Source organism: Mesoplodon mirus (assembly GCF_964341445.2).
Source record: "Mesoplodon mirus genome assembly, chromosome: 13".
NCBI classification, from domain to species: domain Eukaryota; kingdom Metazoa; phylum Chordata; class Mammalia; order Artiodactyla; family Ziphiidae; genus Mesoplodon; species Mesoplodon mirus.
The window spans coordinates 30,594,045-30,607,455 of NC_138989.1; the positions used below are offsets into that span (position 1 = coordinate 30,594,045).

At 36.7% G+C, this 13,411-nt stretch overlaps 1 protein-coding gene across 4 annotated transcripts in view; it reads right to left on the reverse strand.

Annotated features, from left to right (window-relative positions):
• Positions 1-13,411, reverse strand: part of ANKRD12 (ankyrin repeat domain 12) — a 111,329-nt gene that overhangs the window by 51,141 nt on the left and 46,777 nt on the right. For all 4 annotated transcript variants that reach the window (XM_082640121.1, XM_082640123.1, XM_082640122.1 and 1 more), the window contains 3 exons: positions 11,993-12,139; positions 8,076-8,276; positions 6,591-6,733 (listed from right to left, as the gene is read on the reverse strand). In XM_082640121.1, coding sequence (XP_082496247.1) covers positions 6,591-6,733; positions 8,076-8,276; positions 11,993-12,139 — 491 coding nt within the window. The remainder of the gene's footprint in view (positions 1-6,590; positions 6,734-8,075; positions 8,277-11,992; positions 12,140-13,411) is intronic.

A 13,411-nucleotide genomic window follows, 5' to 3' on the forward strand; every position in this document is an offset into this window, starting at 1 on the left:
TGTCCTATGTTTTCACTGTTCTGTCTTCTAAGAACTCTTGTTAAGATAATACTGGATCTCCTGAATTAATCTTCTTTTTTCTCATTTCCCCTCCTCCACCTTTGTCTTTTGCTTCCTAGTCTCTGGGAGATTTCCTCAACTTTATCTTTAACCCTCCATACTCCATTTTTCATTTCTGCTACCATATTATTAATTTCCAAGAGCTTTTTTTGTTTCTATTTTTAAATTTGTTAACTGTTCCTTATTTAGCAACCCTTCAGTTTTTGTTTCATGGCTACAAGAAACTCTCATCTCTTTGGGGAAGGTAATATTTCTTTCTTTCTTTCTTTTTTTTTTTTTTTAAGTTTCTCTTGGCCTTATCATGTCCTCCACGTTTCTACTTTTCTATTTGCTTGTTCTGCTCTTTGCCTTCCATATTAGAGACCTTTCTCAAAGGTCAGGTGATCACTGGCTGTCCATATTTAAGAGTAAGGTACTAAGGACTTCCCTGGTGGCACAGTGGTTGGGAGTTTGCCTGCCAATGCAGGGGACACGGGTTCGAGCCCTGGTCCGGAAAGACCCCACATGCCGCGGAACAGCTAAGTCCGTGTGCCACAAGTACTGAGCCCGTGCGCCTAGAGCCCGTGCTCCACAACAAAGAAGCCACTGCAATGAGAAGCCCACTCACCGCAATGAAGAGTAGTCCCCACTCGCCGCAACTAGAGAAAGCCCATGCACAGCAATGAAGACCCAACGCAGCCAAAAATAAATTAAAAAAAAAAAAAGAGTAAGGCACTAAAAGACTTGCTGAAAGTTTTTTAGGCATAGGTAGGATCTATTGCCAGATGGACCTTGTGCTAGTGTGATATGACTGGGCCATTTCATCAGAACCCCCTCTTGGCTAGTTCACTTTTCTATTGAGAAATCTTTCAATTCCTGCCCTAGAACTATAAGCCTTACTGTCAGCACTCTGGTTGACTGAGGTCTTAACGTTCAGTATGTTTTACTTAATTCGCTTACACTTAATCCTTACTCCCAACTATTCTTGTGGTATGTCAGTCCAGACAGTATGGTTTATACTTGTCAGGAAATAAACCTCCAATCATCTGCCAGAGAAATGTGCCGTCATCTAGTTGTGAAGGGTTAGGAAGGGAATATGAGGGTAAAAAACCAGTTTGATTCAATCCTCTTATTTTCAGTCTTATTCAATGGGCACCTCCAGATGAACCCAGCCATCAATTGCTGAGCTTCAGTTTTTCTGGGATTCTGTGTTGAAATGGCTTTGGTTTCAATTTTCTTGGATTTTTTTTTTAACTTATTTATTTTTGCTGTGTTGGGTCTTCGTTTCTGTGCCAGGGCTTTCTCTAGTTGTGGCAAGCGGGGCCAATCTTCATCACGGTGCGTGGGCCTCTCACTATCGTGGCCTCTCTTGTTGCGGAGCACAGGCTCCATACGCGCAGGCTCAGTAGTTGTGGCTCACGGGCCTAGTTGCTCCGCGGCATGTGGGATCCTCCCAGACTAGGGCTCGAACCCGTGTCCCCTGCATTAGCAGGCAGATTCTCAACCACTGTGCCACCAGGGAAGCCCAATTTTCTTGGATTTTTAAAGTCAGGAGCTGGTAAATTTGGTCTGTAGGCCAAATCTGGCCTGCTGACTAAGAATAGTTTTTATATTCTTATAAAATACTTTTTTTATAAAATTCTTAAAAAGAATTGATAAAGGAGGTATACATAGGAGGACACAGGAAGCAGAGAGAGAGGGAGAAGGGAGGAGGGTCAGTGGAGGTGGCATGTGGCCTGCAAAGCCCACAATATTTACTATCTGGCCCTCTACAGAAAAAGTTTGCCAAACCCTGTTCTATGTAGTCACCACTCATTCCTCAAATTTCTATCTCCCAAAATATTGGTTTTCTTGTTTCTTCTGTTCTTTATCCTTGTGGGACTGTGTCCTTTAAAATCTCCCCTTTTAGGGGTTTGAGAAGGTAACTGAAGTTAAAAACTTTTAGTTATTATAAATAATGCTAAAGTGAACACCTTTGTAAGTTGACATTTTTCCCCCCATTTTTAGGCTTATTTCCTTCAGTTGGAGTCTTAGAATGAGAAAACAGAAGGATCCTGATACTACTGAATGCTTTCTATACCTGTCAGGAAATAATCAAAAAAATATTTATTCCTGGGACTTCCCTGGTGGTCCAGTTAAGAAGGTTAAGAATCCGGCTTCCAATGCAGGGGATGAGGGTTCAATCCCTGGTCGGTGAACTAAGATCCCATATGCCACAGGGCAACTAAGCCTGCATGCTGCAACAGAGCCCATATGCTCTGGAGCCCACACGCCACAACTAGAGAGCCCGTGTGCCGCAACTACTGAGCCCACATGCCACAACTAGAGAGAAGCCCACGTGCCACAATGAAAGATCCCGTGTGCTGCAACTAAGACCCGATGCAGCAATAAATAAATAAATAAATATTTTTAAAAAATTTATTCCTGACTACGATTAGTTGGTTCATTCAAACATGCTACAATAAGCCTAGCCTAAATAACCAATACTTTACAGATTACTCTCATATGCAAAAAATTATTTATCCTAAAAAGAATTTAAAGTAACTTAAAGTTGCTTAAAACGAGCAGGCAGCAGGACTTCCCTGGTGGTCCAGTGGGTAAGACTCTGTGCTCCCAGTGCAGGGGGCCTGGATTCAATCCCTGATCGGGGAACTACACCCCACATGTATGTCACAACTACAAGTTCGTATGCCTCAACTAAGTCCTCATGCCACAACTAAAGATCCCACATGCCGCAACTAAACATGAAGATCCTGTGTGCCACAACTAAGACCCGGCACAGTCAAAATAAGTAAATAAAAAATTTTTTTAAAAAACCCCAAAAACATAGACAGCAAATTACAAGTAAGTAAAAATGATGAGACAAGAAGAAAATAAACATAGGTAGTATCTAAAATAGAACTAAGAATAGGGCTATTGTAAGAATGTATATTATGAAGTAATATACATTTGTGAAAGGTAGGCCAAAGATTAGGTTCTTAGTAAGCTATGTTAATCCTCTCTTACTCGAAACAATTTAGAACAGAACTGTTTCTCCTACCTTAGAAATGTTTTATGGATGGCTGAAGTTGTCATGAGTGTTACTGAGTGAAAGAAATCTAATTCTTTGGTGGAGACTCCTAATATATGGTACAAATATATACCAATGGGTTTTGGTATATCTCATTTCCCTCCTCCTCCTTGGGGACAAGTAAAAGAACAAGGAGAAAAAAACGTCAGCAGCTCTGAATTGTGACTCCTACTATCCTAGGCATGTTGGTAGGAGGAAAAGCAAAGATCTCTTGAAAATAGCATGCCAGTCTCCTTCTGGAAGGAGACTGGAAATAGTGTTTGAGTCTTTGTAAGTACATGAGCTCAAAGGTCAGCTTCTGGAAATATTTTGCAGCAATGTGCATATTTAGAAACTTGTATTCATAGAAACATGTCTTACTCATAAGACACAGTTCTTTAACATTACATTTAGAAATCAGGAAATCTTTTTATGCAACATTTAAAGAAAAACTATTCATGCTTGATAAACTATCAATAATGCTTTTTAAAAAAAGGGCAGTAAGGGCTTCCCTGGTGGCGCAGTGGTTGGGAGTCCGCCTGCTGATGCAGGGGACACGGGTTCGTGCCCCGGTCTGGGAAGATCCCACATGCCGCGGAGCGGCTGGGCCCGTGAGCCATGGCTGCTGAGCCTGCGTGTCCGGAGCCTGTGCTCCGCAATGGGAGAGGCCACAACAGTAAGAGGACCGAGTACCGCAAAAAAAAAAAAAGGGCAGTAAGTACAGTATTTAAAATAGCATAGCCAGAACATAAATCATATGTGCATGGGACTGAAAATTCAATGAAGAAAACAGACATGCACATGAGTAAAAAATAATATTATAAGTGCTATCACATAGGTATGTATGAATTGTCAAGGGAGCAAAAAAGACTGGAACGACGGTAAGCAAGGATCAGTTTAGGAAAAATAACGTTATAGGCTACATTTTTCTTCAAAATTATAACTTGAGAATTATGAAAAATACCTTATAGAAAGATTTAAATGAGAAAAATGGCATCTTTAATTTCCAAAATATCTGAGTATATTTGAAAAATAGCAATATAAAAGTCACCTTTTAATCTTTGACCTCTGACATTTCTATAACATTTTAGATTTCAAGGTATGTTTATGTGCACAGCGTCGTTTTTTTCCTTCAAAATATCCGTTTTAGACAGGTATTACTTATTATGTGATTTAAAGATGAGAAAATCGAAGTTGAGAGGAAAAAAGTAACTTGTCTGAGATCACTCATTTGGGAAACTGGCCAGGCCAGAATTGAATTCGTATCTATCTTCTCTCCAAATTCCATTTTTTTCTCAACTAAAGTGGCTTTTAAAAAACAGGCACCACAACACTGAAATTTTTGTGTCAAAAAAGAAAATAAGGCAGAGAATGTTTGCTGCTAACAAGAGAAGAAAAAGGGAATTTTCCAGCACAAAGGTATGAGATGACCAAAATCCTTTTTACGTTATTCACTAGAGAGGAGAGAGAGTGTACTGAATAACAACTCTTCCAGATTAATGAATTATTACCTCACTCTGTCTTAAAAAAACACTGATATTTATCCTTTTTAGTCCCTTAATTTGAACTCATATCAGTTTAATAAACTTGGGAGTGTCTTAGACCAGTGTGTCTTTGTCTTTGTCTTTGTGTCTCCTGTGTCTTTGTTTCTCCATGTTCTGGGAGAAGCTGAGGGTACTGGAATGCAATGGGTCATACAGTTTCAACAAGAAACACCAGAAGGCTATTCATTTACTGTGATGATTAAAATAATACTGGGACTTCCTTGGTGGTCCAGTGGGTAAGACTCTGTGCTCCCGGTGTAGGGGGCCCGGGTTGGATCCCTGGTGGGGAAACTAGATCCTGCATGCATGCCACAACTAATATGAGTTCTCATGCCACAACTAAGAAGCCCACATGCTGCAACTAAGAAGCCCATATGCTGCAACTAAGAGTCTGCATGTCACAACTAAGAAGTCCACATGCCACAACGAAGATCTCCCGTGCTGCAACAAAGATCCCGCGTGCTGCAACTAAGACCCAGCACAGCCAACATAAATAAATAAATAAATAAATATTTAAAAAAAATAGGTATAAAGAAAGCATTTACAACACTTCTTATCTCATAGTGAAAACACACAAATGTTGCTGTGAGAAGTTAATGTAATGTGGTTCACAACCACTCCTGCCAGAGACTGGAAATCTCATGAAGAGACTGAGAATCTCACATGATATTAATGGCAAAAGCAAATCCCTGGACAGCATCTATGCTACAGATCTAGAGAGAAGCTAGTCCCAATTAAAGCAGGATACAAGATATCTTGTATACAAGGATATTCTCAAGCATAATAAACTGATCAATGTGTTTGACCTTATTCAGGGGTATTTTAGAGTTATGTCAGAGAGAGTAAGGAAGTACAGAAATAGATACATGGAAAACTAAATAAGAAAAATCAGAACAAGGCAGTGTAGTAACCAAGGTAATAAACAAAAATCCAAGAGAAAATACAATTATATTAAATTTGTGCGCCTCTGAGCAGCAATATATATTAAAACCCTTTGCAGGGGGTCAATAACTAGTGACTAAAAATTTAAAAAGCAAAATGGCTTCCATCTTGTTACAAATAAAGAGATAACTACTAGAAGAAACACCTACAAGAGCTGCTTTTGCCTAAAGGTACTGGGAAGTGCGGAGGGATGGGAGGGAGCAGGTAGTTATCTTTATAAGCTAAGTAGTACTTTTCAACTTTCTAAACTATGTACAAGTATTCTTTGATAGAAGTTAAAATTAAGTGAAAGAGAAAAACTACTTATGTGATAAACAAAATCCTACTTTAGAACCATTGCTTATAGTGCCCCAGGTTGATCTGCTCTGGCTGTAAGCAGGTTATAATAATGGAGCTAAGCATTAAGCACACTTCAAACATAAGCTACATTACAACAAAGACTGGTTAGGCTTTGATGTCAACATGCCAGAGATTGAAAATGAAAATGGAATTTAAAACCCAGCATGGTTCATAATATTATATCAAAACAAATTAAACATGCCATTATATTGTCAAGCATATATAATCATGTTTGTTTAAATCATGTCTTTATTATTATATACATAAGCATCTGAATAATAATGTCAGCTAAAATTCAGGAACAGATGTTATAATATAGAGGAATCATTAATTAATAAGTCTTAAAAAAAGGCATCATGACAATGTAAAATTTTATTTTAAGTACAATCTGCTTTAACTGCTGCATCTAATTATCTGACAGTAGAATGGCCTTTTAACTAAATATTTGCCAAGTTGTTTAATTACCAAGTTAAATAGGTTTTATGAAAAGAAAATGCTAAATCTATGATAGGAATTAGCAATTAGAAGGTAGAAAAAAGGGAAAATATAATATAGATGAGCTGATCATGCAATGAGTGAAATATGACACAAGATCATATGACTAAGAAGTGAATTAAATGACTGGATTAAATTTATATTTTGAAGATGTATATTACTGCTCCTTCCATCATACTCACATCTCTGTGCCCACTACTAGCAGAATCATGGAGTGGAGTGTCGTCATCTAATCCTTGTGTGTTAACATCTGCTCCAGCTGCTATAAGTATCTTAGCAACATCATAATATCCAACATTGCAAGCTTCATGCAGTGGTGTCCAACCTAAAGTTACAATATTAATTGAACATACGGTTCACTTCTACTAATTCAACACATATGCTTTTTAGATACATAACCATGTGTGACATACTGATTCTACATGCACACAGTACAGAAGGAAAAAGGAGTGATGAACAAGTTACTGGAAATAAGTACCTAAGAAAACCACCAATTTTACAGAAGGTTCATCCACAATCATATTATTTCCATTGGGACTAAATTATTTAACTAAAGTACTAAACATTTAAGCTTATCCAATAACTTGCTATAATTTAGAACAATCATCTCAACTAAGGAAAAAGAGTAGAAAAAGGCAAAATAAGCTTGTTAGGGTCTTTCAATATTACAAGATATTGAATATAGTTTCCTGTGCTACACAGTAGGTCCTTGCTGTTTACCTATTTTATATATAGTAATGTGTATCTGTTAATCCCAAACTCCTAATTTATCTCTTCCCCCCACCCAAGGCTCTTTCATATACTCTTGATGGGAGTGTAAACTGATAAAAGATTTTTTGGAGGGTGATTTGCCTGATTTTCAAAAAATTTTAAATATGCATCTCCTCTGATTTAGCAGTTTCCTTTCTACTGAAATATCGTCCTTCCATAACTATACACAAATATATTTCTACAAGAGGGTTACTGAAGTACTGTCCACGGAATCTATTCTATACACTATTAATGTGGCTGTTGAAATGAATGAAGTAGAGCCACCTATATGTACCGACAGAAATATCTGTACGACACTAGTAAAAAGGGGAGATTGCAGAACTATAGGCTGACACAGATAGAGTGATTTGATTTTTTTTTAAAAAGTCTCTATATAACTAAATGTTCATTGTATATATGATCCTGCAAGTGCACAGAAAGGACAGCCTCCAAATTGTTAACAACAGTTCTGTGACAAAGAAAGAACCTGGGGGATGGGAGGGTAGGGTACTGTAGTATGTGAAACTAAAGGGAATTTCTACATTGTTCCCTTTTACTGTGTGAAACAACACTGCCACTCTCTTACAGTCCTTGCGCTCAAGCTAACAAACGGTCTAAACATTATTTAACTGTGATTCACCTAGAACCTAAATTGGATAAAAAATTATATGGTAATATGCCAAATAAAATGCATGTTTAATATTTAAGTATTTGAGTAATTACTGACAAGGAATTGTAGCAGAGATCAGGGTTTTAGGTATGTACTCCAAAATAGTTTTATATTAAAGTATACTTTTAGAACTCTTTCATTTCAGAAAGAAGAATGAAGAATATAGATTAAATTGTAACCAGTATCTGTTTAGATGATAAACTCAGAATTTTAGTTCCGAGTATTGGTCTTTAACTACAAGTCTTACCTGCAAAATCTTTCACATTCACATTTGCCCCTAAACTTATTAATTCTTTGACCTGTTTTACATCTCCTCGAATAGCTGCCATGTGTAAAGGAGTTTCACCACGTTCATTTCTTTTATTAACTTTATCTTTCTGTCGAGATGAAGAACTGGGAGTTTTCTTTTGGGCTGGTGTTGTTTGTGATGGATGATTTGGTGTGGAATCTATAAGAAAGAGAAAAGTTAACAAAAGTTCTAGACTAAATATTTTGTATATTCATTTAAAGGTTTTTATAGGTAACGTGCTAACAGGGGGAATATCTTCTCATCCAAACAACCTGAAACTTGACTTGGATGATACACTAATAATTTGACCCAATTACATGTAGTAGGTCTTCCTTTAAGGTTATCAAATACTGCAGGAGCCAATTAAGAAAAAAATGTTTCATAAACCAATTCATAGAATTGGTTTAAAATGATAATGAAATATCAAGTATGCACCCTGAAAGTGTTTGCTTAATGAATAATTTGATAAACTGCAAAAAAACCATGTTCTTCATGGCATGTTATGATACTATTTCAAGAACTAGATGAAATGACATTGAAGGCTAGAGTTTACACCTCTGACTCTAACTATTGGAGTTCTATTCTGATATTAGGTGCAAATTAAGGTCATAGATGATTTTAGTATGAAATGAAGCTTAACATCTATGAGAAATAAGGACAGTCTAGAGAAAGGCCTTTAAAAAGCGGGTGATAAAAGAGGAAAAGAAAGTGCTTTGCTTTGATTCCTATCTTTTGATTTTTGTTCCAGTTTCTTTCTCAAAAACAAGAAAGTTAAACTGGATGACATACATAGTCCTCTCCTTCCCATTTCAAAACTGGGAAAAAAACATAACAAAAAACTAGTTTCTTAATCAATTAAGGATTCAAGACATATGTACAGTGTTAATAATTAACTCTGAAAATTTACAACTATTTAAAAGAAACAACAGCTCTAAGAGAAAAAAGTCTATGGAAAATCATTTTCTGACATCATATAATAATTTCCCTGCAAACTGACATGATTAGAGCACTGAAGCATTATCATCCTTTTCTCAATAAGAAAAAGTTTAAAATTTACCTTTTGGATTTTAAAGTACATTCAGTTAGTAACAGTTTCCTATCTATGGATTTCTATAATGTATACTCCAGAAGAGCATGAACCTTGTCTAATTCATCACTGTATCTCGGCTGCTTAGAAGACTTCTTGGTACACAGTGTACTCATGCAGTATTTGTTGAATGAATACATGATTCTTATTATAATATTTATAGTCAAGTTATTTATTTAGAAAATTAGTGGTTGAACTTCTTAAAAACAAAAGGACATTTTTAAATTCAAACAACTTGAAAGGAATTAATTAATTCATATAAAATTTTCTTAGCCATTCCAAAATAATATACACACAGACAAAATAACAGTAATACTATCCATAATGGCAATCAGAATAAACAAAAACATGGAAAATGAATAAAACAATGAACCCTAAACTCCAAGCATATCTATAAGATGGCAAATAGGTTATTTCAAAAGCTCTCCACTCTAGTTCTACATATATTAATAAAGATGACTGATGTACCCTTTAAATGTAAAGAACCAACTGCAGAACAGTATTATGGTATTAATCTTATTTATACTTAAAAACGAACAGCAACAAAAGATATATGTTTGCATGTTTATATCTAGAAATTTTCTAGAAAATAAGAAACTGTTAATAGTGCTCACCTCTCAAGGGGGGAGATCATTGGAAATGAGGGAGGACTTTAGCTTTTTTGCCTTACTGTATTAATTCTTTAATTTACTCTATGGATAGAGGTTCATAGTATTAAAAAAAGTTTTAAAAAATAAGTCTTCCCATCTAACTATTAAGTCCGACTCAAAGTCAACATTTTACAGAAACATTTAAAGTTTAACACTGTAAACAACTTTAATTTGGCCACACTCCTTCCCCAGTTGTGGGTGGAAAGGCAGAAGAATAACCAAAACAACATGCCCTACTTAAAAAAAGCAGAAAGCCCTAACACGTTTTTATTAGAAAAAGATATAGATACACTCATGTTTAATGGAAACTATGATACATAGAAACTCTAAGAATTTTACCAAGTTGTCCCATTTTTTAAAAAAAGAGCTAACACTGGAAAAGTTCACTAGAAAAACGGCGTCCTTTTCAATGCATTTCAACAGGCTGTTATGTTACCCAGGTCTTATATAAGGGCTTCCCTGGTGGCGCAGTGGTTGGGAGTCCGCCTGCCGATGCAGGGGATACGGGTTCGTGTCCCGGTCCGGGAGGATCCCACATGCTGTGGAGCGGCTGGGCCCCGTGGGCCATGGCCACTGAGCCTGCGTGTCTGGAGGCTGTGCTCCGCAACGGGAGAGGCCACAGCAGTGAGGGGCCAGCGTACCGCAAAAAAAGAAAAAAAAAAAAAGTCTTATATAAAAAGATGCCTTGAAATCAGAGCCAAAACAAAAAATATTTTTTCTCTAGAGAAAAGTGATTTACTTTCTTCTTGTATTGGTCAATAAGAACTATACAACTTAAAATTTTTGTGTTGTGAGCTACCAGAATGCATAGCTAAATTCAATGCTCAGTAGTAATAACTATCTCAGTCCAGCTGTCTGGGCTCTTTCTACTTTTTAAACCCCTTTTAGTAAGTTAGCAAGTTGGTTTGTTCCTTCTTCGTTTTCATCCTGCTGGTGAGCCATCTTTAATCGTTTTTGGAGGGCAAACTACTTGAATAAACACACACACACAAGTAGCACAACACCTTAACTGGAAGTGTGAAATGAAATATGAAATAAATTTATACAGTACACTGCAGATATTCTTCCTTTTAAAGTAAATTTTAGCAGATCTTAAACACTAAAACATGAATTACACTCTTGCTTCTAAAAGTATGTGATAAGATTACCAGCTTACAGCAGGGTGCTAATGAACTGAAAAGTAAACTATAAACCCAGAAGCAGCTTTACAGAAACTGGGGTAAAAATTTCTGCAGTAAGGTAAAAGCACACACAGTTCTGCCACAGATTTCTCATGTTGACTGACCCAATTCTAAATTACAGGTGACCCCTGAACAACTCGGGGATTAGGGGCACCCACCCTCCTCACATTTGAAAATCTGTGTGCAACATACAGTCGGCCCTCCATATCCATGGTTCTGCATGTGCAAATTCAACCAACCACGGATTGTGCAGTAGTACAGTATTTACTATTGAAAAAAATCTGCATGTATCTGGACCCACTCAGTTCAAACCTCTGTTTCAGGTGTCAACTGTACTCATGTTAGTTGACAAATATTCACTGAATGTCCACTAAGTGCAAAGGTCCCTGCCCGTGTATAGCTTTTCATCTAGTGGATGGTACATAAACAATTGTCACACAAATAAATGTAAAATTGCAAACTTATGTTATAAGAAACTGATTAAATCCAAGAAAGGATAAGCATTTAAAGTAGTTAAAAATAATTGTCAAGGACTTCTCTGGTGGCGCAGTGGTTAAGAATCCGCCTACCAATGCAGGGGACATGGGTTAGATCCCTGGTTGGGGAATCCCACATGCCGCGGAGCAACTAAGCCCATGTGCCACAACTATTGAGCCTGCACTCTAGAGCCCGTGAGCCACAACTACTGAAGCCCGCGTGTGTAGAGTCCGTGCTCTGCAACAAGATAAGCCACCACAATGAGAAGGCCGCATATCACAATGAAGAGTAGCCCCCGCTCGCCGCAACTAGAGAAAGCCCGCACACAGCAATGAAGACCCAACGCAGCCAAAAATAAGTAAATAAAATAAAAATAAAAATAAATCCAAAGACAGTCATTATAAAAAAAAATTGTCAAGACAAAGCTACAGTGTGAGGAAAACTATGAACACACAAGAACTCGATGATGCTAAGTGTCACCTGGACTGTTGTCTCTTGCTGTCATCTGCATAAGAAGTGCCATCTGCTTTCGCTCTGAGAGTGGATAACCAAAAAGAATGCTAACTGGAGTGGACTTCTTATTTCCAGCTTCCTTTTTTGTTTTCTTCTTTTCTGGACCTTCTTTCTCTGGAATTATTAATAAATATGTAAGAATCTGAAACAAATGTAAGCACTCAAAAGTAAAACATAAGGAGACTTCTTAAAAATAGATGATACATGTTTATGAGAAACAAGGGTAACAGAGGAACTTGCAATAGGCAGACAAAAGGGCACTAGGCTTTTATTATATAAGCAATTTTCTTCCTGAATGCTTTGAAAAAAATAGTCTTGTGTAATTTTCAGAAAATTAATAACATTCGGAAATTTAGTACTAGTAAAATTTTTAATGATTTGTTCTATTAAATAACACTTCAAACATTCCTTAGTTTTACATCTTTGAAATACCTCTTTCATTCATTATAATTTTATTCTATTATTGATAAGTTTGTATAGCAACGTTCCTTCATATTACCTCCCTAATTCCACTAATAATCTGTACAATCTTGTAAGGAGGTGTTTAAGACAAAGCACATCACACGGAGTAATTATTGAAAAAAAACGCCAAATCACTTTATTTCAGTCATAGGACAGCTGAACATGGAACAGTATTAATCAAAGCTAAAACTGAGCAAATTAAAGATTTTATATGTGTGTGGTAAGGGGCCGGGGATGGTTAATAGAGATCCTGATCAGATTCAAAAATGTCTAAGATTTTTCAGAGATTTGATCCATCATAAAGTCAGCTCTCAGATTTAGCTATTTGGCAAATCTCTGGCAATGGAGCCAGCATTCCCATTAAGTGAAAGAAAATTCAGATGGAACTGGATTCCAAGGTCAAAGAAATACAGGTGTCTGTTCCTTCCTTCCTTTAGGACTTTTCTGGGAATTAATTCAAGTGGCCCTGTGAGATGAGCTGCCTATTAACTGTCTAGGCATTTATTTCTTGGGAAACTCTGTACCAATATCTGGGATTTACTGATCCAGGTTTGTGGTATAAAGAGGGGCTACAAAATTAAATAAATTAGTAAAAATTTTAAATAAATGTAAAACAGCAAAAATGAGTGGAAGAAGAGAAGGCTTAGTAGTCAATATTGTGGTTTTGACTGCCACATCAGGCAGATGTGGCCAGCAGCTAGACTACTCCAGGAGATAAGCATTTATTGATCTGGTAAAATTTTCAAGAAACTAATAAAATTTGATATTATTTAAATATTACCGTACTATAATTTAAGACATAAAAACTTGCAGTGTACCACTTAGTTAATTAGGATAAACTGGCATCCTAATGACCTAGAAAAATTAGAGGTCCTAATGTTTAAACTCTGCTGCCCACAAATCAGTCAAAATTCAATAGCTCCT